Source organism: Microcaecilia unicolor, chromosome 10 (genome assembly GCF_901765095.1).
Source record: "Microcaecilia unicolor chromosome 10, aMicUni1.1, whole genome shotgun sequence".
Lineage (NCBI taxonomy): Eukaryota > Metazoa > Chordata > Amphibia > Gymnophiona > Siphonopidae > Microcaecilia > Microcaecilia unicolor.
Genome location: NC_044040.1, coordinates 166665600 through 166691343, shown reverse-complemented (window position 1 = coordinate 166691343; position 25744 = coordinate 166665600). Strand labels below are relative to the sequence as shown.

General features: G+C 43.0%; 1 protein-coding gene across 1 annotated transcript in view; it reads left to right on the top strand.

Moving 5' to 3' along the window:
• The window catches only part of WDFY1 (WD repeat and FYVE domain containing 1), a 104879-nt gene extending 93236 nt beyond the window's left edge, over positions 1-11643 (top strand). Inside the window, exons 10-12 of the mRNA XM_030216556.1 lie at positions 922-1052; positions 7991-8099; positions 11163-11643. Coding sequence (XP_030072416.1) covers positions 922-1052; positions 7991-8099; positions 11163-11222 — 300 coding nt within the window. The 3' untranslated portion in view covers positions 11223-11643. The remainder of the gene's footprint in view (positions 1-921; positions 1053-7990; positions 8100-11162) is intronic.
• The last annotated feature ends 14101 nt before the right edge of the window (positions 11644-25744 follow it).

The window sequence follows — 25744 nt, the reverse complement described above, 5'->3', positions numbered from 1 at the left end:
GTACTCCACCTTTCAGAGGAGCACCACCTTTTCTGTTGCCTATTAAAATTGACTTGTCCCCCAAATATTAGTTTGCACACATAGCAAGTGCCGCTGTCCACCCTCCCACTCTGTAGGAGAAGCAGTGTCTTCAGCTAATCTCTGCAAGCCCACAGGAGAATGACAAGGCACATGCTGCAGTCAGTATATAACACAGCTGCTGCAAAATGTAGCAGACATGGGCTAGGGAGACCAAGGTGTGCAGAAAATAAAGGTAGAAAAGATTTTTTTTTAAGTTCTTGTCTAGTAATCTGAATATGCTAGCTTTGGGAATTTGAATGTGCAGCATCTGTGATATCTTTGCATTTAATACAGGCAGAGTCCTCTTCTTGACATTTTCCAGTTCAGTATTTGCATGTTTCTAATTAGATTGTAAGCTCTGTCAAGCAGGGACTGTCTCTTCATGTTCAAGTGTACAGCGCTGCGTACGTCTAGTAGCGCTATAGAAATTATAAGTAGTAGTAGTATTTTCTAAGATGTGGTCATTTTTAGTTTGTAGTTGGTAAGGCTCTATCCCTATCTTGCTTTGTGACCATGCTGAGGTATTTTTGAGCATATAGTTTTAGGGTCCAGGGGGTGCTCCATTCCCCCACAAGAGAGATGTTCTAAGGACTGATTTGCCATGCTTCCTTTTTTTATAATCCCTGTGGCCAGTTGCAATTGGCATGGCTATGGGGGGGGGGGGGGGGGGGGCGGGGTATTGTGGATCCTTTAGTTGCTACCCATCTCTCTAGGGCAGTCCTACATATCGGTACTGGCTTTTTTAGAGGGGTGGGGGCTAGAAAAAAAGCACTGGCCATTTGGTTCTGTGTATAAAAATGCTTAGTGTATGCAAGTCTTTGACTTCTGTTTGAAACATGTTTTTCTCCTATTTTCTTATAGCATCACTGCAGAAAGTGTGGTAAAGCAGTATGTGGCAAGTGCAGTTCAAAGCGTTCCAGCTACCCAGTCATGGGCTTTGAGTTCCAGGTCCGTGTCTGTGACTCATGCTACGATTCCATCAAAGATGAAGAGTGAGTATTCATTGCCTCTGAGGACACCTGCCTTTATTCAGGTTCCTGTGACTAGAGGGGAAACTGGTATGTAGCTGCAAACTAGGATCTGCCCTGAGTCCTGCTTTAACAGCATTCTGAGCATTTTACCTCTGATGAATAATCTCATTTTGTTGCAAGTAACAGTGAAATAAACTTGGTGTATTTACTGGTCTTTGGCTGTTACAGTGGCGTGGCTAGGTGGGGCGCCAGGGGAGCGGCCGCTCCCCCAAATGGAGTTCTGCCGGCGCCTATTTTTTTCTCGACGTGTTGCATAGAAAATGTGTGCTGGCAGAAGTCTGCTCTCGCGCCATTTTCGCTCCCCCCGCGCAGTCAACCTACCTCCGCTTCTGGTTTGCGATTGCATCCGAAGATAAATTCTTCACCATAGTTGTGCACAGGGGGGAAATAACCATGTGTGGATTCTTCCAAAACTTTCTGGAAAGGCAAGCACAGTTTTCATCGCTTAATAATAAGTTACTTGTTGCATAGTAATGCAGTTTCCTCATGGTTCCTTTTTTTTTTGTAGGTTGGAGCCAGAGAATCACTGAATTTTCTTTCTTGCTTCTGTCTTTAGCCAAAAGAAACCTTTCTCCAGTTAGGTTTTTGGCACTTTCTTTGCCAATTGGCAAAGTGGTTTTCGTCTCTTTTGATTGTCTAATTTTATAAGAAAATATCTTTGATTTTTACCTTGTCGAATTTTCTCACCATCTCTAAGAAGCAGGTTAGTGGTTTCAAGTTCTGTCTCAAATGTAAACAGAAGGTCTTCATAGCTTGACCTCATGAGGTTTACTATGGCACTCATTTTTAAAGCAGATAGACGTCTCAAAATAGCCAAAAAGAGTACATTTGCTGAAAACGTCCAGATTGACTTTTGAAAGGCAAAATTTGGACGACTTATACTGCAGTTCGTCCAGATAGCAAGGGGACATTTTGGAGGTGTTTTGGGTGATACTAGGGAGGGCCCAAAAATTAGGATGTCTTCTAGCAATAATGAAACAGGAAGAAATGTCCAAGGCAAAAAAGGACATTTTTATCTAGACCTGTTTTTCAGTTGCCTGCAGGGTAGGAAAAAAGTGCCTTGAGTTGAGCAGCTGACCACTGGAGGGATGGAGATATAACCCCTCCTTCATCTCCCTGTGGTTACTGACTTCTTGTTGGGGGGGGGGGGGGAGAGATAGGGGGAAGAAAGTGACAGTGGCTACCAGGCTGCAGGTTCTATGACAGCTTCAGATATTATGGCCATCCTAATAGAGCAGCAAGCAAGTGTAAGTAGTCTAGTGGTCAGTGCAGTGGACTTTTAGCAACGGGACACTCGGAACCTAGTATAACTCCAACTTTAACTCTTATTTCTGTACAAATGTATGAGCCCTCCTGGAACATACCTACTGTACCTGAATTTATAAGACACCTGTAAACGTGTTGGCTATTGTAATGGTGTTCGTTTAGGTACAGTATGTTTTTTTTTTTTTGTTTTTTTTTTAATCTGTTTCTGGTAGGCGCTACACAAATTAAGGTGAAATTTGTACCTGGGTTCTGTTTAAGATCCACTGCACTGACCATTAGTCTGTTCCTCTGCTCTGCAGGAATATCTGTATGGCCATTCTTATAAAAATGATGCCAGCCAGATGTTTTTGTGCTTGTTTTTTTTTTGGTGGTGTTTCATTTTGGAAAATGGCTGTTTATTTTGGACATTTTCAGTGCAAGAATGTCGTCCTGACGTATTTTCAAACCAGAAATCCCGTTTCTCCTGTTCAGAAAGACTGTGAGATGGACGGGGGGTTTTTTGGACATTATGAGCAGGATGTCCCAATTCTGATTTGGACAGTCTTTCGAAAATACCAGACAACAATGATTCAGGCTGTGGCAGAGTGATTCAGGCCAGAAAATTAGGTGTTTTAATTCTATTTTTAGTGAGCAAAAGTCTAGCTTATCATCGCTGAAATTGAAATCGCTGGTGACTAGTCAAACCAATTGCTTCAACCTCTTTCGCAGCTTGACCAAAGGACAGGGCCAGAAACTGAGAGACTTACCCAAGTTTAGGCAAATGCTCTGAGCAGCCAAGCATGAAGCTGTATTGAGCAAAAATGTGAAAACATCAATGCATTTCTTAACATGTGGCTTCAAGAGCAAGGAGGTGTTCAAAACAGCCATGTATGCATTCTCTTCTCTGGCTTAGATTATGCCACACAGGCCTCCAAAGATTGCCTGTCTGGATTCTTCAACACTGACATGTAGCATAATAGAGGCATCCACTCACCCTGTGGGATTACTCCCAGTTGGGTGATTGCACTCTTTGGGATGGAGTTGAACAGAAGAATTGTGAGTATCTGTAAGAGCGAAGTCCTGAATTTCTTCTCTTGTCTCACACAAAAAAAAACAGATTTACTATTTAGGTTTACTTCTGTGCACTCTGTGCAATTAATGTGTAATGCCAGCACAGAAGGAAACCCCATTTGCATATACAGTGTCTAGTTGTGAGATCCATGTGGCGTTTGCTTTAGCTGAAGTTGCTCATCAAGCCTTGCACATTGGTGTTCTGGGGTTCTAGTTTGAGCAGAGTTGCAATGTACACAGTGTCTGAGAAAAAAAAGCGTGACCCCTTACATAATTTGAAAATACTCTGCAATTGTTCCAATATTTAGGATGACCTTTAGGATACTTCCTTAGCAAACACTTTGCGCCATATACCTTATTTTGTTGCTAAAATTTAATTGCAGCTTTATCTTCACTAAATACCATTTTGCTAAAATGGATCTTAATGGTCACTTCCTGAATTATGTCATTTTGAAAACGGAGATCCTCCAGTTTTTACAGCATCTTGCAGTAACATGTCAGTAATAGTAATAATTTTTTAATAGTACATTTGGTTTTACATTATGTTGGTGGTCCTCTATTTTTTTTTCTTTACACTGTGTATATATGTGCACACATTTTTACAACTGCCTTGGAGCAGCTGTAAGTTGGTGCAAAAGCATTTTTGCACTATTTGAGGATAGTTCTGGTCGCCTGTTTTATAAAGACATATAAGTGACTGTTGTCTTGAACATGGAGACAATTTGCTCAATAAAGCTTACAATCTAATCAGAACAGACAAACAGGACAAATAAGGAACTACTTAAGGCGGAACTGATAAAACAGACATGGGTACTGAACAAGTGAATAGGGGTTAGGAGTTAAAAACAGCCTCAAAAAGGTGGGCTTTTAGCTTAGATTTGAAGACGGCCAGAAATGGAGCTTGACGTACTGACTCAGGAAGTCTATTCCGGGCATACGGTGCAGCAAGATAAAAGGAACAGAGTTTGGAGTTGGTGGTGGAGGAGAAGGGTAAAGAGAGATTTACCCAATGAATGGAGTTCCTGGGGAGGAGTGTAGCGAGAGTTAAGAGTGGAGAGGTACTGAGGAGCTGCAGAGTGAATGCACTTGAGTCAATAAGAGGAGTTTCAACTGTATGCGGAAATGTATAGGGAGCCAATAAAGTGACTCGAGAAGGCTAATACGAGCATAGTCAGACTGGTGGAATATAAGCCATGCAGCAGAATTTTGAACAGATTGAAAGGGAGAGAGGTGGCTTATTGGGAGACCTACGAGAAGCAAGTTGCAGTAGTCTAAGTGAGAGGTGATGAGTGTGGATAAGGGTTTTGGTAGTATGCTCAGAAAAGAAGGGATGAATTTTGGTGATATTATAGAGAGAGAACGAAAGGTTTTAGCATTCTGTTGGATATGTGCAGAGATAGAGAGAGATGAGCTGATGAGACAGGGATGATGAATGTTATCCGTTGCTCCTGTTATTTAGCATTCCAATATGATGACACAATCCACTCCGGTTGTGTAAATCACTTTAAACAGTTCCAAGTCTCCGTTTGTCTCCCACTGTTGTCAACAACAAATATATTCAAATCAATGTGATTCTTCCACTGTGATTGCTCGATACCATGTCTCAGTATTACTTTAGTTTCATGTTCCGCTATAATTCCTTCCAGATAATAAAGTTAACTGCATGTGTTTGGCCAATCATACCCTACACAGTCTGTGTTTCGCTATCAAAGCGCCATCAGGGGTCACCATCTACAACATAACAGTAAAGCATCACAATACCCTATTACCACTCGTGTTCTCATACATCACAAAACAAAAATTACTAAAAATACAAACAACCGTACAACTAAACCTTAACGGCCACTCTGGATCACCTGGGATGCCTGTCATACACATACAAGATGGCGGAGTTCCAAAACGGACAAACGCCCGCACATGCGCATGGGGTGCCTCTGGAAATCACTCTTTAAACATGTCACTCCCTAAACGCTAATTCAATCAATTTCCCTGTTAAGCCCCATAGGGTCCACAGTATTCCACTTGAAAATCATGCGCTGTTCTTTGCGCAATAGCATTAAAGATATATTGCCACCTCTGGGGGCCACTACCTATTGCAGGACAATTAACTTGTGTACCTCATGCCATTCTTCCAACCAATGTGCCACCAAGGGAGCCTCCACCCGTTGCAATTGTAGGTTGCTCAAATACTACACAATCCTTAATTTAATTTTATGTATGGTTTGGCCCAAGTACCATAACCCACTAGGAAGCGCACACCATAGACACGCTGAGATGAATTACAATCTGTCTTCCCATATAATTTAAACCAACCATTGTGTGTATGAGAAATATACACCTCTGCTGCTTGTATAGCATATTGGCAAGGACTTGGTCTACGTATATGTGTGAACACTGTTAAGAGTTATTTAGTTTTCTGATGTGTCAACATGGTGAAAGAATTATGTAATCTTGCTGATTGGAGATATGTGATCTCCCTGTTTTTGCAATCTGCGCCATTCAGTATCTTAAAAGTTTGAATTAAGGGGGCAAATGTAGATTTGTGTGGATATTGTTGATTGAATGCATGTGTTGTGTTGGGGGAGTATGAGTAGTGGTAATGGTATGTATGATGTGCGAGTTGTTTATGGGTGTAACAGATTATTATTGTTGATGTATAATTTACAATAAATAAGAAATTGAGCAATAGTTGTCAGAGATTTTGTAGTTTTGCACAGTGTTAGTTGCAGCTATTTGAAAAATATTTATCTCTGTGTTTTGCATTTGTTAGCAAGAATAAGGAAAGGGATGAAGGTTCAAGAAAGAAGGAAAGACCAGAGTCAGTCAGAGAGGGGAAGAAAGGGACTTATCAGGGCATAGATAAATGACTGCTACTCCAAGAGGTAGAGGAGTGAATAGAAGGATGGAGTGGACTTAGAAGGAAGAAAAGCAGTGAGACAGAGGTGGAAGAAGAGGTTGAAATGTACAAGAGGGTGAGAGTAGTAGCCTGATACCACCTGAGATTATGGGAGGAGGGTGCCTGCCTTAAGTGCAATCACATGGAATGCTTATATATTCCTTCTTGGAATGTCCTATTTTATCTATATAGCGAACGGCATCCCCTATGATAGAGGGGGTACATAAGTAATGCCACACTGGGAAAAGACCAAAGGTCCATCGAGCCCAGCATCCTGTCCACGACAATGGCCAAACTTGGATCACTTGGAGGGGCATAATCGAAAGGGGCTCCCACATCCTCGCAAAACGTCCCGGTGGAGGGGCGGGAAACCCGTATTATCGAAACAAGATGCACGTCCATCTTTCGTTTCGATAATACGGTCGGGAACCCCAAATCCTGAAATTTAAGTTGTTCTTAGAGATGGTCGTCCCTAGACTTGGTCGTTTCTGATTTTCGGCGATAATGGAAACCAAGGACGCCCATCTCAGAAACGACCAAATGCAAGCCCTTTGGTCGTGGGAGGAGCCAGCATTCATAGTGCACTGGTCTCCCTGACATGCCAGGACACCAACCGGGCACCCTAGGAGGCACTGCAGTGGACTTCAGAAATTGCTCCCAGGTACATAGCTCCCTTACCTTGTCTGCTGAGCCCCCCAACCCCCCCCTCAAACCCACTACCCACAACTGTACACCACTACCATAGCCCTTACAGGTGAAGGGGGACACCTTCACCTTCACCTTCGTCAGACGCCGAACTAGATTCAACGAATCAGCGCTGCAGCGTTACTTCCTGGAAGCACATGGCCACGGAGGAAGCCGAAATATGGAGATTGCGGGTCGGACCCCGCCAGCAAAAGTAAGCAGCGGGGGAGGGTTGACGGCGGGGAGGGGGTGGAGAGAGGCGGCGGCGGCGGGGGGGGGGAGGCAAAAATGTGCCCCCCCTCTCTGGCTCTGGCCCCCCCTACCGCCGGATTCCAGATACGCCCCTGAGTGGAATATGCTGTGAAGCCTAGGGGGTGAAAAAGGAGAAGCTAAGGAATGACACTAGAAAGTGAGATGAGATCCACTAAATGTGCATGTAAAAGAGGGGCTGGGCACCAGAGGTGGGGGTTGGAAGGATTTTTTTTTTTTTTTTTTTTTTAAGGGAAGGGGTTGTGAAGGGCAGAATCTAAACTGGAACTGAAGTAGCTCACCAATTTGAATCTTCTTTTGCAGTTTTGATTTTGAAAACTAGGTTCATCCAGTTTTTACAGCATCTTGCAGTAACACCTGTCAATAATAATAATAGATTTTAGTGAAAGGATCATTAGACATTTTGGTATTTACAAAAGCATTGTTAAAGTAGATTTAATTTGTCTGTAAATGTTTTGCATGTCTCTGCTAGTATATTATATTTGGTGCTAGGGAGCTAATCCAGCCTGTGTCATTCTCATAAAATGAAATAGCACATGGCCTTATCACAGCTTCCTGACCACAGAATGTCACTTGGATAGATAGTGTGGTTGTGAGACTTAATTTATCATCTTCCTGACAGCTGCTTTTGTTCTTAGACTGAGGCTAATGTTTGGCTCCTTTATTGCTTTAATATCAGCAGCTGGATTTTAATGATTTGATGGAAGGGCTTTGTTAAATATTTCCCCTGCAGCCGCAGTTCCTTGGCAACCTTTCATGAAGGAAAGCACAATATCTCTTCCATGTGCATGGATGTTTCCAGAGGGCTGATGGTGACCTGTGGCAGTGATCGTGTTGTGAAGGTACAAGGGTTTGCTCTTTTTTTTTTTGTTCCTGTTCCCCTTCTCCCCCCCCCCCCCCCCCCCCAACTTGGTGATTTGGTGCTTCCAGCTGCAGGGAGGGCAGCATCTTACTACACAGCAAATGGGTACCTTGAAGAGAGAACATAGTTTTTTTTTTGTTTTTTTTTATTTGAGCTCACTGTAGAGAGCTTTACGGCAATGAGGATAGCGGGAATACCGCAGTTACTGCAGGGATTGATCTAGGTCCTCCAGAAGTGTAGGCAAGCCCCCCCCCCCCCCCCCCCCCCCCCCCAAGCCTCAAGATGTCCTCCCCGAATGTACCTCAATGAAACCTTGGTCTAATGATCTCTTTGGGGTAGGACAGATCTCCCATTTTTTCCTGCCCACTGCCACTGATTTACTCGCTGCCGCCACTTCATCAAAGTGGCTGCTGAGACTTCAAGCAGCAACCTTGCCAGACTTCCATGGAAGTCTCAGCAGCCATTTTAAAGAAGCCGCAGCAGCGAGTGGATCAGCGGCTGCGGGCAGGAAAAAGTGTGGATCTTTCCTGCCCTGAAGATGCCGTTAGGGTGCATTGAGGTACGTTCAGGGAGGACACCCTGACTCGGGGCTGGAGGGGAGGTGGATGGATGAAGTCATGGGTGGGAGGGGGCTGTAAAAAGGGTGAATTGAGTGTGGGTGCAAGGAGGGAGGGCTGGAAAAAGATTGGTGAGGGGGTAGGGAAAAGGGGAAAATAGAGCATATGGGATGGAGAGGAGAGGGGGGCATGCTGCTCATGGATGTTCGCTTTTTTTTTTTTTTTTTTTTTAAAGGTACATCTTTTTAAATTTTGTATTTAGCAGAGTACGAAAGAAAATGCATTTGTTACTTTTACCAGTATTTTCACTGCAATAGAATCTGTCTTTCTTTGAGGGTGATGGTCAAGATCTTCAGTTCTATGTAGGCTTTTCTGTTTTTCTATTCTATGCTTTGTGTTCACAAGTAGACCTTTTTACTGGGCCTTCTTAGTCAGGTTTTTCAATTATAATAGGAGTGATTTCTTTTGGGGGGGCGGGGGGTAGGTCATTCAAGATATTGATGCCTCTTGTGTTTTGCAATCTATGGTATTGAAGGTGGTAAGGTGGCTAGCTTACTGAAAGCCTGTCTCTTTGGGGTAGCAGGAATAGGAGACAAAACACTATCTAGTGGTCTATGACACAAACTGAACAAATTCAGCTTGAAATGCTGCTGCTGTTGCTGCTACTCTTTTTCTTCCAACCCCGCACCCCCATAGTCTCAGATGGCAGTACTGTATGTAATTTCAAAATTTATAAGCTGGTTGGGATAATGCCTGCAGTTTTTAACCCAGCCAGTCTTCAAATCCTGGAAAAGAAAATCCTGGCGCTTCTGAGAGAGTAGTCAATATATCAAGGGTTTATCTTGTTTGAAAGTTTTCCTAAAATTAAACAATATAAAGTGTTGTGTGTATTAAATATTGCACTCTGTTGCATCTTAACATCTATGATGGCTGTTGGGCAGTGTGTTCTTAGCAATGGTAGTAAAATGCTTGAAGAGCATTTTGGCATTTTTGTTTAACAGTAGAATATGATTGTGTCAAAATCCTTCATGCAGTTTGCAGATTATTAGGAACTCTGAGCTTCATAAAAAAATTACAACCAAGAGAGCTGAATTTGGAGTCAATTGTTAATCTTTATCTTGAAAGAAAAGTCTGTGAGCCCCTGGCAAGACATTTCTACAAGTAGTAAGCTATAGTTTAAGAGGGTACATGTGAAGATTTGATGCCTTTCCAAGTTGTTAAAGGCACAGTTCCTCCAGCCTTGTTTCACAATGTTCCCTGTATGTGTGTGCTGCTTTAAGGCACAATCTGTTTTGGGTTATTGCATACTTTAAAAAAAAAAAAACAACAACAACAAGAGGGTCCCTCAGCTGCCTTGGTTTAGTATTCCTGTCCCTTTGCAATGCTATGGCTAACACTCATCTGTAGGTTATTGACATCCAGAGAATCCTAGGACTTTATACACTAGTGTTACAGTTCGACAGTTTGTTTAGAATCCCAGCTTAACATGGAGACTGATCTAGTGCAGCTTATCCTCCTCCCAGTTAAACTGCTTCCCGGAGGGAGGTAAAAACAGTGGAAGGGAGCGGAGCCACCATCAGTTGATGGCTCTCTGCCTGTCCTGCCCTCAAACAGATAGTCATGTCAGAAGGGGCAGGACCAGAGCTATCAGCTCTATGAACTGATGGCAGCTCAGTGGTGTTATGTATTTCCCCCTCAGGAAGCAGCTAAACTGGGGGGGGGGGATTGGAGTGGATGGGTCAAATGTTAAGCTGGACCTGGAGCTGCTGCCCCCTTTACCCATAGGTAAAGGTGACCTGAGCACATGCAATTTTTTAAAACGCTGCCTTATGCAGATTGGGAGTGCTATGTTAATGAATCACATTTTTGTTGCCATAGAGCTCTCCATTGTGGGCCTATAGCAGGCAATAGCTGCATGATCAAGTGTAAACACTTCCTGTGCTGCCTATAGTGATGGGCAATTTAGGAAATGTGTGCTTTTCACAGGGATTGAGAATAGAACTGCAGGCAGAAATGTTTTCAAATGCTGATGTCCAGAACTGCAGCAGCTTGGTGGCAAGCAGGGCAGATGCAAAATGTCTTCACATGCCCTACTGCCCAAGGTCCTAGGAAAACTAATTGAGGGATACATGGAGAGGTTTGGGGAAATATAAACCGGTGAAAGCATGAAAAACGTCTCTGGGAGAGCTGCTGGGCAAAATTTATAGAATATAGTAATTTTGTCTTGAAGCAGTGCCACAACTTAGTTGCAGAATTGACATGATAGATATCGATGGAGAGGTGTCTGTTTTTTTTCAAGGTCCCTCTTTAGCATATATATGGGGGCAAGTAGTCATTAAGATGCCTGTGCACCTTGTATTTCTGGCAGGTTTTGAAGTAAAAGACAGTGAAACTAGGAGTTAGTTAGTTAGACCTCCAGTGTGTGCTATGTTAACACTTTTTGACATGGTATATCCTTAATTTTTTTTTTCTCTCATTCCTTTCAGATATGGGACATGACACCAGTCATCGGCTGTAGTATTGCAACTGGATTCTCACCACGTTGATGTTTTTTTTTTGTTTGTTTTTGGTTTGTTTGGGGGGGGGGGGGGGGGTTTGCCAGAAGTGATTAATGCACCTTATGTACAGCACTCCAAAGGGAGATAATGAAGTTCCTGGTGAAAGTCTGAGCTATCTGATCATACCCTTCTCAGGACAGATTTTTTTTTTAAACCTTTTCAAGCAATTCCATTTTGAAGAACATGTTCGGCTTAGCCTTAGTACTGAAATACAAGCTTAAAATTTGTTAGACTAACACATAGTTTAACAGCAGCATGGTATTGCAATACTTGGGACCTTCAGTAACCTCGTTTACAATGTTGTGTTTATAACCTTTTATTTTTTTTTAATAGTCTGTTCAAGGGCAACCAAAGTTAAGATTTTTAGTGGTAAAAGTTCTGAAAATAAACTATAGCACTATGTATATAATTTTTTTTCCACTTGAGGTTTACTGTTCCTAGAGATTGAATTTTCGCAGTACATACAAAGTAGCCTTAGTCTTGCTCAGCAGCCAGGCAATGTAAATAACATTTTTATAGGTTTGTTGTCAGGATGATTTAAGCAAATTCTGTTTGAGATATGAAGGTGTAGATAAGTTCTTGAAATGCAGAAAGATGATTCATAGAAAGTTCCCTTCCCATGCAATATACTGTACATTGCTACAACAGTTCTGCTTATGTCTCTCGGCCCTCCCCAAGGAGTATTTGGTTGATATAAACCACTCTTAATATTAATTCCATAGCATCCCTCTAGATCAGCACAGATGAGTTATGTAAGCGTACCAGCAGGTGGAGACTGAGAACACACTGTTTCAAGTAATCCTATAAGTGGGCTGTGCGGTCCCATGAAAGTCAGTCTGTTCTCAGCAGATGGTAGCAGTGGTAAGCCCTGGAGGGACTCTGGGATTTTGGATTCCTTTTTGGAGTCTTTGATATATTTAAAGAACCTTTCTCATAGAGAGAGAAATTATGTGTTTCCTTCATGCTGGACTGGGGGTTGAGGCCTGTGGGGGTCTCTTCAGCCCTGGTGGTGTTAAACTTGAGTGGCCAAGATCCTTCCCCCTCTCTGTGGTCCCCTGGTGTATTACCTTGAGTTTGTGCCTTGGTTTCTCTTCTCTGCTGTGAGGTAGACAAGCAGCCTTGAGTGCCTGAGGGTCTGTCTGCAGTGTATAGTTCTTGCGTCCATGTATAGGATGTTTTGCCTTTGCAGAGAGGGCGCTGATGCGGGGCAGTAGCCTTGTGGGGCAAATCAGGGGCCTTGTCCTTTTCTTCCCTCCAAACGCCATTGTGTGGATTGGGAGGAGGATCCTGGTAGATGTTGGCTTTTACCATTGAGAGGAGGATCAGTACTGGGCCTTGGATGTTGCTCTAGATTAGGATCCAGGCCTGGTAGAGAATGCATGGATGGAAGATCTGCCCCCAGGTGAGGACTTTCAGTTGTCTGGATTTTCCATAGGGAAGAGCTCCAGGAGCTCACTTCCCAGGTCTCTGTGATGCTGAAATTTGAGGACACTCCTGGGACAGTGGATCCGCTTTTGAAGGGCATCTGTAAGTCCTCCAAGTCCTTCCCTATGCACCCCAGGATACTAGATATTTTACCCGGACTCGGTAGAGTGTGCCGGATGCCCCTTTCCATCTTGTCCAGTCCATGGTCTGCCTTGATCCCATTCTCATATCAGGAAAGGGAGCCTTTGTGTGCCCCCCCCCCCCCCCCCCCCCCCCGTTAATATAGTCATCTCTGCAGTAACAAAGAATACAGTCCCAGTGGACGATGGCACAATTCTGAAGGATCACCAGGACCACCCTTCTCAGGATGTTTTCATTGGGTGGAGAATGTCCTGGACAGGGAGGCGGATGACTGGTCTCAGGAAGCTGCCAAGATCGAGATGGGAGCGCCTAGTCGGATGCCCTTTATGATCGCCTTCATTCTTTGGTTAACTCCATGGCTGTCAGCATGGCGGCAAGGCATTCCTTGTGGTTGTGGGGCTGGTCTACAGACATGGCCTTCAAGTTTAAGCCTAACAAATTTCCCTTTCAGGGCACTCTTATTTGGAGAGGATCAGGAGAAGCTGGTCAAAAGCTTGGAAGAGACTAAGGTTCCACATCTTCTAGAAAACAGGCCTAAGGTTGGGGGGGGGGGTAGAAGTTCCTCGTCGAAAAGCAGGTTATGGAAGGCTCACAGCTATTGGCCTGGTAGAGGAGGCGGTTCTCAACGCAACGCAGCCATTTCTTTCAGAGGGTACAGCCCTTTTGGGGTGAGGGGGTCACCAAGGAGGCCGAGATTCTGGTATCTCGGCTGCTGCCCATGGTCAGACTTCTCAATGAGTGTGTCTGGGTCCAACCTCCGGTGCTGGTAGGAGCAAGATTAAAAGATTTTATCGGAGGTGGGACCAAATTGTTTTGAAATGGCTATGCCTTGGAGTTTGCTCGCCCCATGTCAGACTTGTTTTTGGAATCCTCTTGTCGAGTCTGGTAGAAAGTGAAGGATGTTCGGGAGCCTTCAGCGGCTTGTTTCTCTGAGGGCATGGTTTCGACAAACGATTTGGGCTCGGGACAATATTCCATTTACTTTGTAGTACCCAAGAAGGAGGGCTCCTTCTATCCCATCCTGGCCTTGAAGGGGGTAAAACGTGCCCTGTGGGTACCCTCCCTCCACATGGAGATCCTGCGATCAGTCATTGTGCAGTCCAGCCAGAATGATCTCTCACTTCCCTAGATCTCATGGAAGTCTATCTGTATGTTCCCATTTGTCAGGCTCAACAGTGTTTTCTGCAATTCGCTGTTTTGGGACAGCAGCATCATTTCTGTGCACTCCCTTTTGGCCTTGCCACAGCTCCCCCGCACAGCCTTGAAAGTGAGGATAGTTGTGGAAGCCACTCTCCGAAAGGAAGGCATCTTGTTCTGCCCTTAGCTGGATGACTGGCTCATTTGGGTGAAATTGTTCCAAGAGAGTGTCAGTGTCACATCCAGGGTAGTGCAAGTTCTGCAGGATTTGAGTTGGGTGGTCAACCTGGACAAGTCATTTGGAGCTGTTGCAGAGCTTGGAATATCTAGGGGTGTGCTTCGATACCTGGCTGAACAGGGTTTTCCAGCCGGAAACTCTAATTCAGAAGCTTCAAGACCAGGTGAGCTCTCTTCTACCATCCCGGCGTCAGGGGCTCAGAGATATCTATCTGCAAGTTCTAGGATCCATGGCAGTGTCGCTTTGACAGGGTGCACATGTATAGCCTCTTCAAGTGGCTCCTCTTTGTCACTGGTTCCCTCAGTCCCAGGGTTTGGAGGTCAGGCTGCCCCTGCAAGGCTTGGTGAGATTCAGTCTGAGCTGGTGGTTAGTGCAGAGTCGTCAGGGAGAGTGAGTCTGGACCTCCCCTTTATGGATGTTGCTGACAACAGACGCCAGTCTCCTGGGCTGAGGAGCCCATTACGCTGGTTGAGTGGTACAGGGCTGTTGGTTGACCAAGGAGGCCAGCTAGTTGATCATTGTGTTGGAAACCAGGGTGATTTGACTGGTGCTGCTCTCCTTTCAGGACCACATTCACAGGAAGGCAGTGCGAGTACTGTCCAACAATGCTACAGCAGCCAGCAGGGTGGCTCAGGAAGAAGCCCTTCTTGTAGCCTGAGTGGAAAGCCATCTATTGGACCTGTCTGCAGCTCATGTATTGGGTGTCAGCAACGTTCAAGTGGATTATCGCAGCAGAAATCTCCTGGATCCAGGGGAGTGGTACCACCTGAGCCGGGAAAGCCTTTGCTTTCATTGGCACATGTGGGGTCCTCTGATAATATATTTGGTGACCTCTCGCAATGCCAAGGTACCTCAATTCTTCAGCAGGAAGACAGTCGCACGGAGGATCTGGATGGCCTGGTCCAGGCTTGGCCCCTGTCATGTCTCCTATACATCTTTTCTCTGTGGCCACTGATAAGCAGGATCAGCCAGTGGATAGACACAGAGAACTGGTCGTTCTGGGAGCACTGGACAGGCCTCGGAGACCATGATATGGAGACCTCGTGAGGCTCCTGATGGGGGTGCCACTCCATCTGCCAGTATGGAGGACCTTCTGTCTCAGGTGCTGGTCTTCCTGGAGGATCCAGCTCAGTTTTGTATTATGGCTTGGCTCTTGAACAGGTGTGCTTGAGGAAGAAAGGGTATTCATCTCGGGTCATTTCCCGACCCTCTTGCATTCCAAAAGTGGTTTGCCTCCTTTGCCTATGAACGGGTGTGTGTTTGAGGATTGGTATCAGGAGCATCGCATTAGTTCCTTCAGAGTTTTGCTGCCTCAGATCTTGGATTTTTTTGCAGGGCAGTCTTAAGGGCCAATCTTTGTCGTCTTTGAGATTGCAGGTAGTGGCCCTTGGCTGTTTTTTGAGGGTGTCTTGCTGGGAAGTTGCTGGCAACTCATTCGGATGTGGTGCGCTTCCTTGGGGGGGGGGGGGGGGTGAAGCTGTTCATCCAGCTCTACCCCTACCCTTACCCCTCCTGATCCCAGATCTTAATCTGGTTCTGTCGATGTCCATTTCTGCACCCTTCGATCCCTTGTCTGCTTCTACCTTCAAAGATTTTGTGTTGAAGATTGTTTTTCTGGTGGCTTTGACTTCAGTGCATAGGATTGTATAGGGAACCATTCCTGTTCTTTAAGGATAAAGTGGAGCTCTATTTGGTTCCTTCCTTTTTCTCTAAGGTCATATCGGCGTTTCATGTTAGTCTGTGTGTCTGGTTCTATGTAAGCATGCCAGGCTGGAGGAACAATGTCGTCTTCATTGTTTGGAGGGTGCTGCAAGAGTCTCTTCAGTCAGAATGACTTTGTCCTTGTGGCACCAGGAAAGGTGAGGCAGCCCCCAAAGTGATGATTGCCAGGTGAATTAAGGAAGCTGTGGCATCAACTCATTTACACTGGGGTCAAGTGGTGCTGCTGTTCTTGAAGGCTCATTCTACTAGGGCGCAGGCAACAGTTTTGGGCCGTGCACGCCTTGGTCTCACCTCTTCATACATGTAAAGTGGCCGTTTAGTCACTTGCAGTCCTTTGTGCGTCATTACAGATTAGATGTGTAGGCTCGTCCAAGATGTGGGCTTTAGGGCACGAGTTTTTGGAGTCTGGTCTACTGGGATCCCACCCTTGGTGTTCACTGTCTTGGTATGTCCCATGTGTGCTGGTCTAGAGGGACACTATGGAAGAGGAAACTAGGACTTACCTGCTAATTTGCTTTCCTTTAGTCCCTCTGGACCAGCAGAGAGCCCGCCCTAACTGCATGGTAATCTGTACTCTGACTGCTGTTTGTTTTGCTCTCGGGATTATTTCTTCAGGACTGCGAAGATGGTTGTAGGGAATATTGTTTCTCCTGTTTTCTGCATTCCACGTTGTTGGAGGAGGCTGGTAAATAGAGGTTTAAAAATATATATATATTTTACACCAATTTATTAAAAAAACAAACAAACCTGAAACAGACCCAGAGAGTGTAGCATTTGCTCATCTCTGATAGAAATACCAACTCAGCCCAAAACAAGACCAGTTATTGGCAGCAGCAGCTCAGGAGTCCTGGGCCTTGGACTAAGGACATGGAAATTGGAGTGGACCATTTGTTTGAGATGGTTTTTCTTTTCTATTTTTTTTCTCATTCGAGGGGTTTTCTGCTTTTCTATTCATAGACTGTCTTTCAAGGGACTGCATAGCCCACTTAAGGATTACTTGAAATTTGGTGTGTTCTCAGTCTCCATCTGCTAATAGGAGTGCATAACGTATCAGTCAGTTTAAAGGGATTAAAGGAAAGCAAATAGCAGGTAAGTCCTAATTTCCCCTTCCATAGCGTGGACTTGTTTATATTAGTAGACTAAGCTTTACAGACTTGTTCTTGATGGACTGTATTACTGTGTAGTTCAGTAAAATTTCTGTAGCTGATGCCTTGTTTACAAGAGACCATGTTTCTTTTTAAGAAACCTTTATAACTTCTGGAGCAGTTAATGAAAAAGTCTGAAGCTATTGTCTTTGTTTGGCTTAGCAGTAAATCTGTGAACCTTTTGTAAAGTAACAAATAGCTGTTCTGTATACTGAAAGCAGTGCCTAATACATTGGTATATCATCTCTCTATATAAAAGGCAAAACCAACGTTCTATGAAGCCTCCAGCCGGAAGTGTGAAGGGGGCGAGATATCCGGTTTCCCTATGAGTGTCTGCCCCGCCCTCTCTGTAACACAGTCAGTGAAGGAAAACAGCAGAGCACGAAATCAAATCGCTGGCTCTGTAACAGTGAAGGACTCAGAGGGGGGAGGGGAGAGAGGCCAGAGGGCAGGGACACACACACTCCCACATGCACACAGAAGAAAACATTGCTAGCCCCCGTTTCATTTGCATCAGAAACGGGGCTTTTTTACTAGTTACACATAAGCACCATGCAGCATTTCTGCAGTGCTGTCTATGCAACCCTGCTTTTTTGTTGTTCTCATTTGTAGTCGTCGGCCCCCAGCAAGAAAGCATTTTCAAATATGCTGCTTCATCCCATAAAGCGTTTTGCCTAGTTTGCTGTCACCAAGAGTGTATCCAAAGTAAAAAGCGTTTTGGCATAGAACCTTAACTTGGTGGACCCCAGTGGCTATTTTGTACCAGAACATGCACTTGTGACTCTGTCCCTTATCTGAAATCTTTTGACCTCTCATTTTCCTCTTTATAGCTAGAGTGAAAGGTGGAGGCAGCTGTTGGACTGATCGGGTACATTTTTTTTCCGTTAAGTACCACTAGTGAACCCCATGTTGACACAATTTTTTAAAACAAAACGGTACCGAAGAAGCAAAATTGTCATATCTGTTTTTTTTTATTTTGTTATCAGTTCTGTATTGGTTTTAAGTGATACCTGAATGGAAATGCTTTCATCCCAGTGCAAGAATTGAAAATTAGCAAAACAAGGCCATCATGTTCTTTTAGCAGTGATGATTACTCAGTGTAGCTGACATTCACTTGGGAAAAATGAACATATATTTTGACTAACAAAGCTTGGTTGGGATACAAATGTGCCGTTTTGTTGGTATTATCTTCTAAAGAGTGTTCCTTTGTGGTCAGCAGTAATGCAGTAATTACATATTCATGTTGAGAGGAGATGTGAATGAAGTATGCTCTTCCTGTCTGAAGAAAAGATGTTAATGGCTCCATTAGTTTTGAACTGAGCAGCTCCTTGTGAGGTATTGTGTCAGATTTTGCCCTCCTAACCACTATTTCTTTTAAGCTGAGCAGAAGTCCTCTACCTACGGTCCTGCCAGTGTGTGTGTGTATGTGTGTGTGTGTGGAGGGGGTGCTGTTTCACTATCGTGTTTTCAATAGTGAGGGACAGGCAAGCTTTTCAGGACTCCAGGGATCCTGCCTGTCCCTAGCCCTTGAAAACACAATATTGAAGCATTGCCCTCCATTGGCAGCAATGCAATTGGAGGACTCCTTCTCAGCTTAGAGGGTACAGTGTTCCTAATTATGAGCTAGGCTTTCTGAAACAGCAAGCTCTGCTGTTCTGTTGGGGAGAGAGATGCAGGATTAAAAGTTCAAGAATCTAATTATGGTATTAATCAGTAAGCAAAGAATTAATCTGCATAATAGTACTCAAGGGAAGCAGTTAGCTTTGCATCTAAAATGCTTTTTAAAAAGGGTTTTTTTTTTTTTTTTTAAATGTTTGAATATTTTATTAAGCATCATTACAATACAACAATGTAAACGTATTCATTTTCCTCCCACATTTCCCCCCCCCCCCCCCTCCTCCCCCTCCCAGCTCTATTTCAACTGTCCTTATTGGGTTAATCGCTTAAATCGAGACCACAGTTCGGAAAAAAAAGGTTTTTTTTAATTATATGAAAAACTTTTCTTTCCTCTCTATCTGCTGCTGATGCAGATACTACAAAGAGGACCGTAGACCAAGGCATGCATTCTTAAAGCCACCATAGAGGGAGGTACCTAGTAGGATGGGTTGCTAAAACATTTCAATTGTGTAGCACTTGAGTAGGATGCAGTTTGTATTTAAACAAAGGAATTAACAGCAGATAAATATTTAGAAAAAAATAATCTACCAATAGTATGCGAAATCTCGAATTTCTTCTACTAGTACCCAAACTCTTTGTAATAACTTGATTGAAGGTCTAATAATTGTTTACATTGTTCTACTTTTGAATTATGTCAATAACTGTGGAATTAAAGTGGCAATAATAGCAATATGGTTTTAGGTATTTCAATGGCAGTTAAAGTAACTCAGTTTTATTCCATTGCTATGAAGGTGTGAATTCTTTTATGGGTAATTTTTTATAAAGATTATTTTTACTTTTCTGTGCATATGCCTTTATAGAAGGCCTTTTATGCACATATAGAGTTACCCAAGGTATCCAAGTAGTTGCGTAATTGTATGTGACACAAGTGTATGTGTGTTCAGGGGATGAGCTTATGCAGATTGTGGGCAGAGTCACAAAGTACATATATAGATAGAAAATGCCCATCTTTGTGTTTCAGCCACATGCATTTATCCCAACTCTACAGCTGCAGTATATTTAAGCAGCTGTATTTTAGTTTTGCACTTGGATGGTGGTGTGTGTGTGTGTTTTTTAATGATCCAAAAAGATAGACATACTAAGCACAACAGCATCTAGGAAATGGTCATTTTCAAAGAAAAAAGATAGACGTTTTTCTAGTTTGAAAATGGTCATTTTCACTACTTGATTGTTGGACATTTTCAGCAAAATGTCCAAAGCCGGATTTAGATGTCCTATCAAAAATGCCCTTCCACGTGGCTTTATATAAAGCAGGTGCCTACTTGACCTCACAACCTAGGTGACCTGTTGTAAAATTACCCCTCATGTTTTTGAACACCACCACCCCCAACCCCCCCTCTCCCCCCCCCCCCCAAAAAAAAAATAAATAAATAAAAAGACGATCTTTGGACTCTTCTGATTCTGCCATGCAGCAGGAATGATTCCCTCAACCCAATAAAGTATAATTTAATGAAAGCATACAGTTTGTAGCTCAAGGCTGTGTTTGAAAATTTTGCTTCATGATTCCTATTGGAGGTGAATGGGCTTAAAGATATGTTTCTGACTTGTGTAATGGGCTCTGGAGACCGTTTTTAAGTTTTAAATAGGCATTCAGCCAGAAATAATGGAACCTACTTTTCTGGGCTAAATGCGCATGAATCCAGTAGAAAACAGATGGCTGCTTGATCCTTGTGCTCCATTTCTGACCTTTATCATATATCTCATTATGTGAGCCTGTAGCAGAATTTTACTTATCGCTAACTTGCCTTTATTTCTAGGAGCCAGTTCAGCACGACTTTCTATTGCAGGTGCCGCTAACTTGTATGAGCCCCTCCCCACCCAATGCCACACAGCTCATAGTGTGTAGCTATGTAGACCTCTTGTTCTGCCCTTACATGCTCTGCCTCGCCCTTATCTCAGAGGTCTGAATGAGCTCCTCCACAATCCGTGCACTCCACATTTATCAGGCTTGGTCTGGGACATTTGCCTGGTTTTATCTTCATTTTTGGACAGAGCCATCAGTACTCCCCCCCCCCCCCCAGTGACCTTGTGAGTATGATGGCTTTGTGTGTTGGAACTATGAGACCTACCAACAGATTCTGTATGGTTTGGACAGTCTGCAGGAGCCGTATGTCTGATCTGGTTACGTTTCTCTTAATATTGGCTTGTTAAAATGACAATCTGTATTGGAAATTTGGGATCCCTCTGGAAGGATGGATAAAGCTGCCTTAAGCCATTGCACTTGCAAAGTACAGTAGAACACCTAAGGAATGAGCTCACACTTCTAAAGATATGCTATGGACTCTGCAGTTCCTTCCTTGTCACCTGATAAACCTACTGTCAAATGAGACCTGACAGCATTAGTGAAAAATATGCAAACTCTTATGCTTTGAACTAACGCAGTATCCAGTTTTCTTTGAGTGGAAGTCTTTGACTAAGTGGAGCAACTGGAGATTGACATGAGTGAACAAATTGACAGCACTGCTCACTTCTATTCTAAAATGAAATTGCTAGAGTGCAAAGTTCAACTATTAAAGACTAATCAAGGAGACTTGGGAAAATGGCCAGTGGAGATCAAATTTATGTATATTTGGTCTTCCTGAGCTCTGTAGTTCAGAAGATGTGTATAAGGTTGTTTGGGATGTACATAGCTACCGGGAAAGAACCTAGTTTTCATCCTTAAAGCTAGGAACACACATTGCTGATCGCAAAAACACAGACCATTAAAGAAACTCAACCAATTGTAGTATGCTCTTATAATTTCCAAGACAAAGAAGATTTATTGGTATTTATATGCAAAAAACATGCTTTTAAGTATAGAGGGAATTTTATTAAGATAAACCCTGACCTCTCTGTAATTGTTTTATAGAAGCAAAGAAACTTCAGCCTTTTTAATTCTAGTTACACTGTAACCAGATCAAATACAGATGGTGTTTTTCCTATTTGGTGCTACTACGTCTCTTCAATTCAATGTATGGTGGTCCTACAACGCCTTTTGGGTCAGAAAGATTTCTTTTCACCAAGAAGGCCTGTGGATACCATGGAAGGAAATGCATCCTAAGAAGAGAAAGGTCTTGCATAACCCTCAGCAACTTAAATAATACAGAACAAAGCATGACTCCTACAGCACAAACTCTGTTCCTGGAAAAGTTCAGAACACACATTGAAGGATAATCTTACGATGGAAGTTAGCATTAAAGCTGTAACCTACTGCAGGCTTCAGCTTTGAATGCCCAGTTATTTTTAAGCCAGCTAAAACAGCTGCTTAAGTCGATATTCATCACTAAAGCGACCATGGGTTACCGCATAAAAATAGGACACTCTTATGTGGTCCCATTTATGCGGTAAACCTGGCTGCTTAAGGACTGAATATCAGCACTTAAGTGGCTAAGTACTGACTCCATCCCCGGAGTGCTCCAACATTAGCTGGCTTTTTGTTTGGCGCTAACTGCGATACAGTGTCGCTTAGCCAGTTAAGTGCCGCTGAATATTAGTGGCTAGCCCCAACCAAGCAATTTAACATGGTCAGCTAAATTGCTTTGAATATAGGGCCCATAGAATATATTCCTCCTATCTTCCTTCAAATGCAGAAGGACAGTCCAGATGGTTGTCCTCCATTGACAGTCCTCATTTGGATGTTGTATCCATAACAGCATTTAATAAATCTTTTACTTTGAGGGCTACCAAGCACTTTCAGATCCATAAATCTGGTAAATCCTCAGGAAAGACATTGAAATTTTTAACAGCTCTAATCATCCTGGAAGTTTGAAATTAAAGATCGTTAAAAGATAAGCTCCCGCCATCGTTTTATGAAGCAATAACATTATCCCAAACGAAGATTCTCACCATGTGCTCTCATTTTCACCCTATTTCATTACGTTTGGCTACAAAAATGTGAATTTTATATAGGAGACTGGAAAATAAAATTTCCAAGTTTTATACATCCTGACCAAAACAGGTTTTATCCATGGTCAGTTGGGGGCAGGTAATGGCCTTCATCTAATAAATATTCTTCATTACCTTAAATCAACAGCAGATGCTGAGGCTGTTTTCTTATTGGACACATACAGCTTTTGATAAAAATGAATGCCTTTATCTTTTTCAAGTTTTGTTATCTTTCCAGCTTGGTTTTCAATTTATTGGTTACTTTAAAACTATATGTTCTCTTCCCTTTTCTATAGTGTGTATTAATAGCATTTCATTCTTGAAAGTTTTGCTCTCTAGAGCAGGGGTTCTCAACCTAGCCCTTTGGGACACACCTATCTAGTCAGGTTTTTCATGATATCTGTAATGAATATGCATGAATAGGATTGGATTTCTGGCATCACTGATACCTATGTTGTTGGATCTAAAGTTTGAGAGATTTTTTGAAATAGAGTGGGTGTATAGATTGCCATCTCAATGGAAGGCCCAGATAAAGTTCCTCCAAGCTTTTCTTCTGAAGTTGTTGAGATACGTGCAAATTGTTTATTATGCTGAAGGCAAAAGTCAGAGCACCAGTGAAATGAAGGCCATACAATATTTCTCACGGATTTGAGTAAAACTACAGCACGACAAAGATCTCAACTGCTGGCCTTCCATGATCGCATGCAGCAGATCAGTGGTAGATGGCAGCATGATGTACCCAGCCAGTCTTCGAGTTACTTTTTAACAATAAAACTCTTTGGCTTTTCTGGATCAATCCTGCCCTGAACATATGGAAGCCACATGAAATCTTGTGAGATTACCGGCCTTGCTGGTTGATGACCGTTTCTTATAGTACGATGTGCTGTGTGTATCGATGTAAATTTTTTTTTTTTTTTTTTTTTTTGCAAGTATCCTTAGAGTTGTCCTATATCTATGTTTAATTGTGTGCTGTTTTCTTTATCATGGCAGTTCTGCTAGCACCTGTATACTGTTATTGCATTAGGGGATAGCTTTATGTTCTATTCTTTTACCTTTAATATCCCTTCAGATATAACTGTCCCTCCTTTACATTTTCAGACACAATCTATAGAATTGTTTCATGGGTGAACAGTTGTTTTCATATTTTATTCTTTGATGGGATTTGCCTGGGTTCTCAGTTGGCTACTATCCACTAGGCGCTTCATCCTGGGGGATGGGTAATTATGATTGGTTCATGTTATGGGTTGGCACTGTGGTGTGCGACTGTAAACCCTGATGATGATATTCTTATGTTGAATTTAAATTTTATAAATGATTCTTGCTCATATAGGTGGATTTATGCCAGTTCTGTTTTTCTATTTCTTGATCATGGTATACGTATGGCTTCTTATTTAAAATGATTATCCCTTAATGTTGAGGAATTTCATAACCCTATCTAGAGGAAAAACATTCTTACTTATGTCTCTAGGTTTGTCCCTGATTTAATTTTATTTCAGAAGACGCACCTAACTGTGTTAGCGTATTAAAATAAGGATGAGATGATCTCTCCCTCCAATATTTTCCCCGACTGTGGCCAATAATGATGGTGTCTTAATTCTGTTAAAATAAGTAGCAGATGTGGAAGATAGATCAAGGCCACTCTTAAAATTGATGAATTTCTACTAATACTTCTAAATATTTATGCACCAAATTGAGACAATCAGGATTTTTTTTCTTAAAATCTCTGAGTTTCTGATGGAAAGAGGGTTATACTCTGGAGGAGATTTTAGTTTGGTGCTTGATCATCTCTGGACCACAAATGAGCCATAAATTTCATTCTACTAAGGCTTGGAAAGGGTTACATGATATGTTTCATGAGTTCAAACTAAAGGATCCTTGGTGATTTGTCTCATCAATCTAAAAGAGACTTTACCTTTTATTCACAGCCTCACTCTTATTCAGGGCTGGATTACTACCTAGTCATTTGCTCCTTATTGGCGCTAATTTAGGAGGCAGCTATTGGGAACATAATAGTGTTGGACCATGCACCTGTCTTTTTACAGCTGTGAATGGCTAGACAGGTCCACGCAGCACCAATGTGCAGGGCTGTTGACCAAACCTGACTTTAGTGAAGCAATTGAAAAAGCCATTAAATATTTTACAGTAAACAGTACAATAGATATTAACTGATCTACATTGTGGGATCCCTTCAAGGCTACAATTCAAGGTCATGTCATGTCATTGCAGAGTCATGGAATCGGAGGTAGGGTATTATTATGGATTAAGAACTGGTTGAAAGATAGGAAGCAGAGAGTAGGATTGCGTGGCCAGTATTCTCAGTGGAGGAGGGTAGTTAGTGGGGTCCCGCAGGGGTCTGTGCTGGGTCCGTTGCTTTTTAATGTATTTATAAATGACCTAGAGATGGGAATAACTAGTGAGGTAATTAAATTCGCCGATGACACAAAATTATTCAGGGTCGTCAAGTCGCAGGAGGAATGTGAACGATTACAGGAGGACCTTGCGAGACTGGGAGAATGGGCGTGCAAGTGGCAGATGAAGTTCAATGTTGACAAGTGCAAAGTGATGCATGTGGGTAAGAGGAACCCGAATTATAGCTACGTCTTGCAAGGTTCCGCGTTAGGAGTTACGGATCAAGAAAGGGATCTGGGTGTCGTCGTCGATGATACGCTGAAACCTTCTGCTCAGTGTGCTGCTGCGGCTAGGAAAGCGAATAGAATGTTGGGTGTTATTAGGAAGGGTATGGAGTCCAGGTGTGCGGATGTTATAATGCCGTTGTATCGCTCCATGGTGCGACCGCACCTGGAGTATTGTGTTCAGTACTGGTCTCCGTATCTCAAAAAAGATATAGTAGAATTGGAAAAGGTACAGCGAAGGGCGACGAAAATGATAGTGGGGATGGGACGACTTTCCTATTAAGAGAGGCTGAGAAGGCTAGGGCTTTTCAGCTTGGAGAAGAGACGGCTGAGGGGAGATATGATAGAAGTGTATAAAATAATGAGTGGAATGGATCGGGTGGATGTGAAGCGACTGTTCACGCTATCCAAAAATACTAGGACTAGAAGGCATGAGTTGAAGCTACAGTGTGGTAAATTTAAAACGAATCGGAGAAAATTTTTCTTCACCCAACGTGTAATTAGACTCTGGAATTCGTTGCCGGAGAA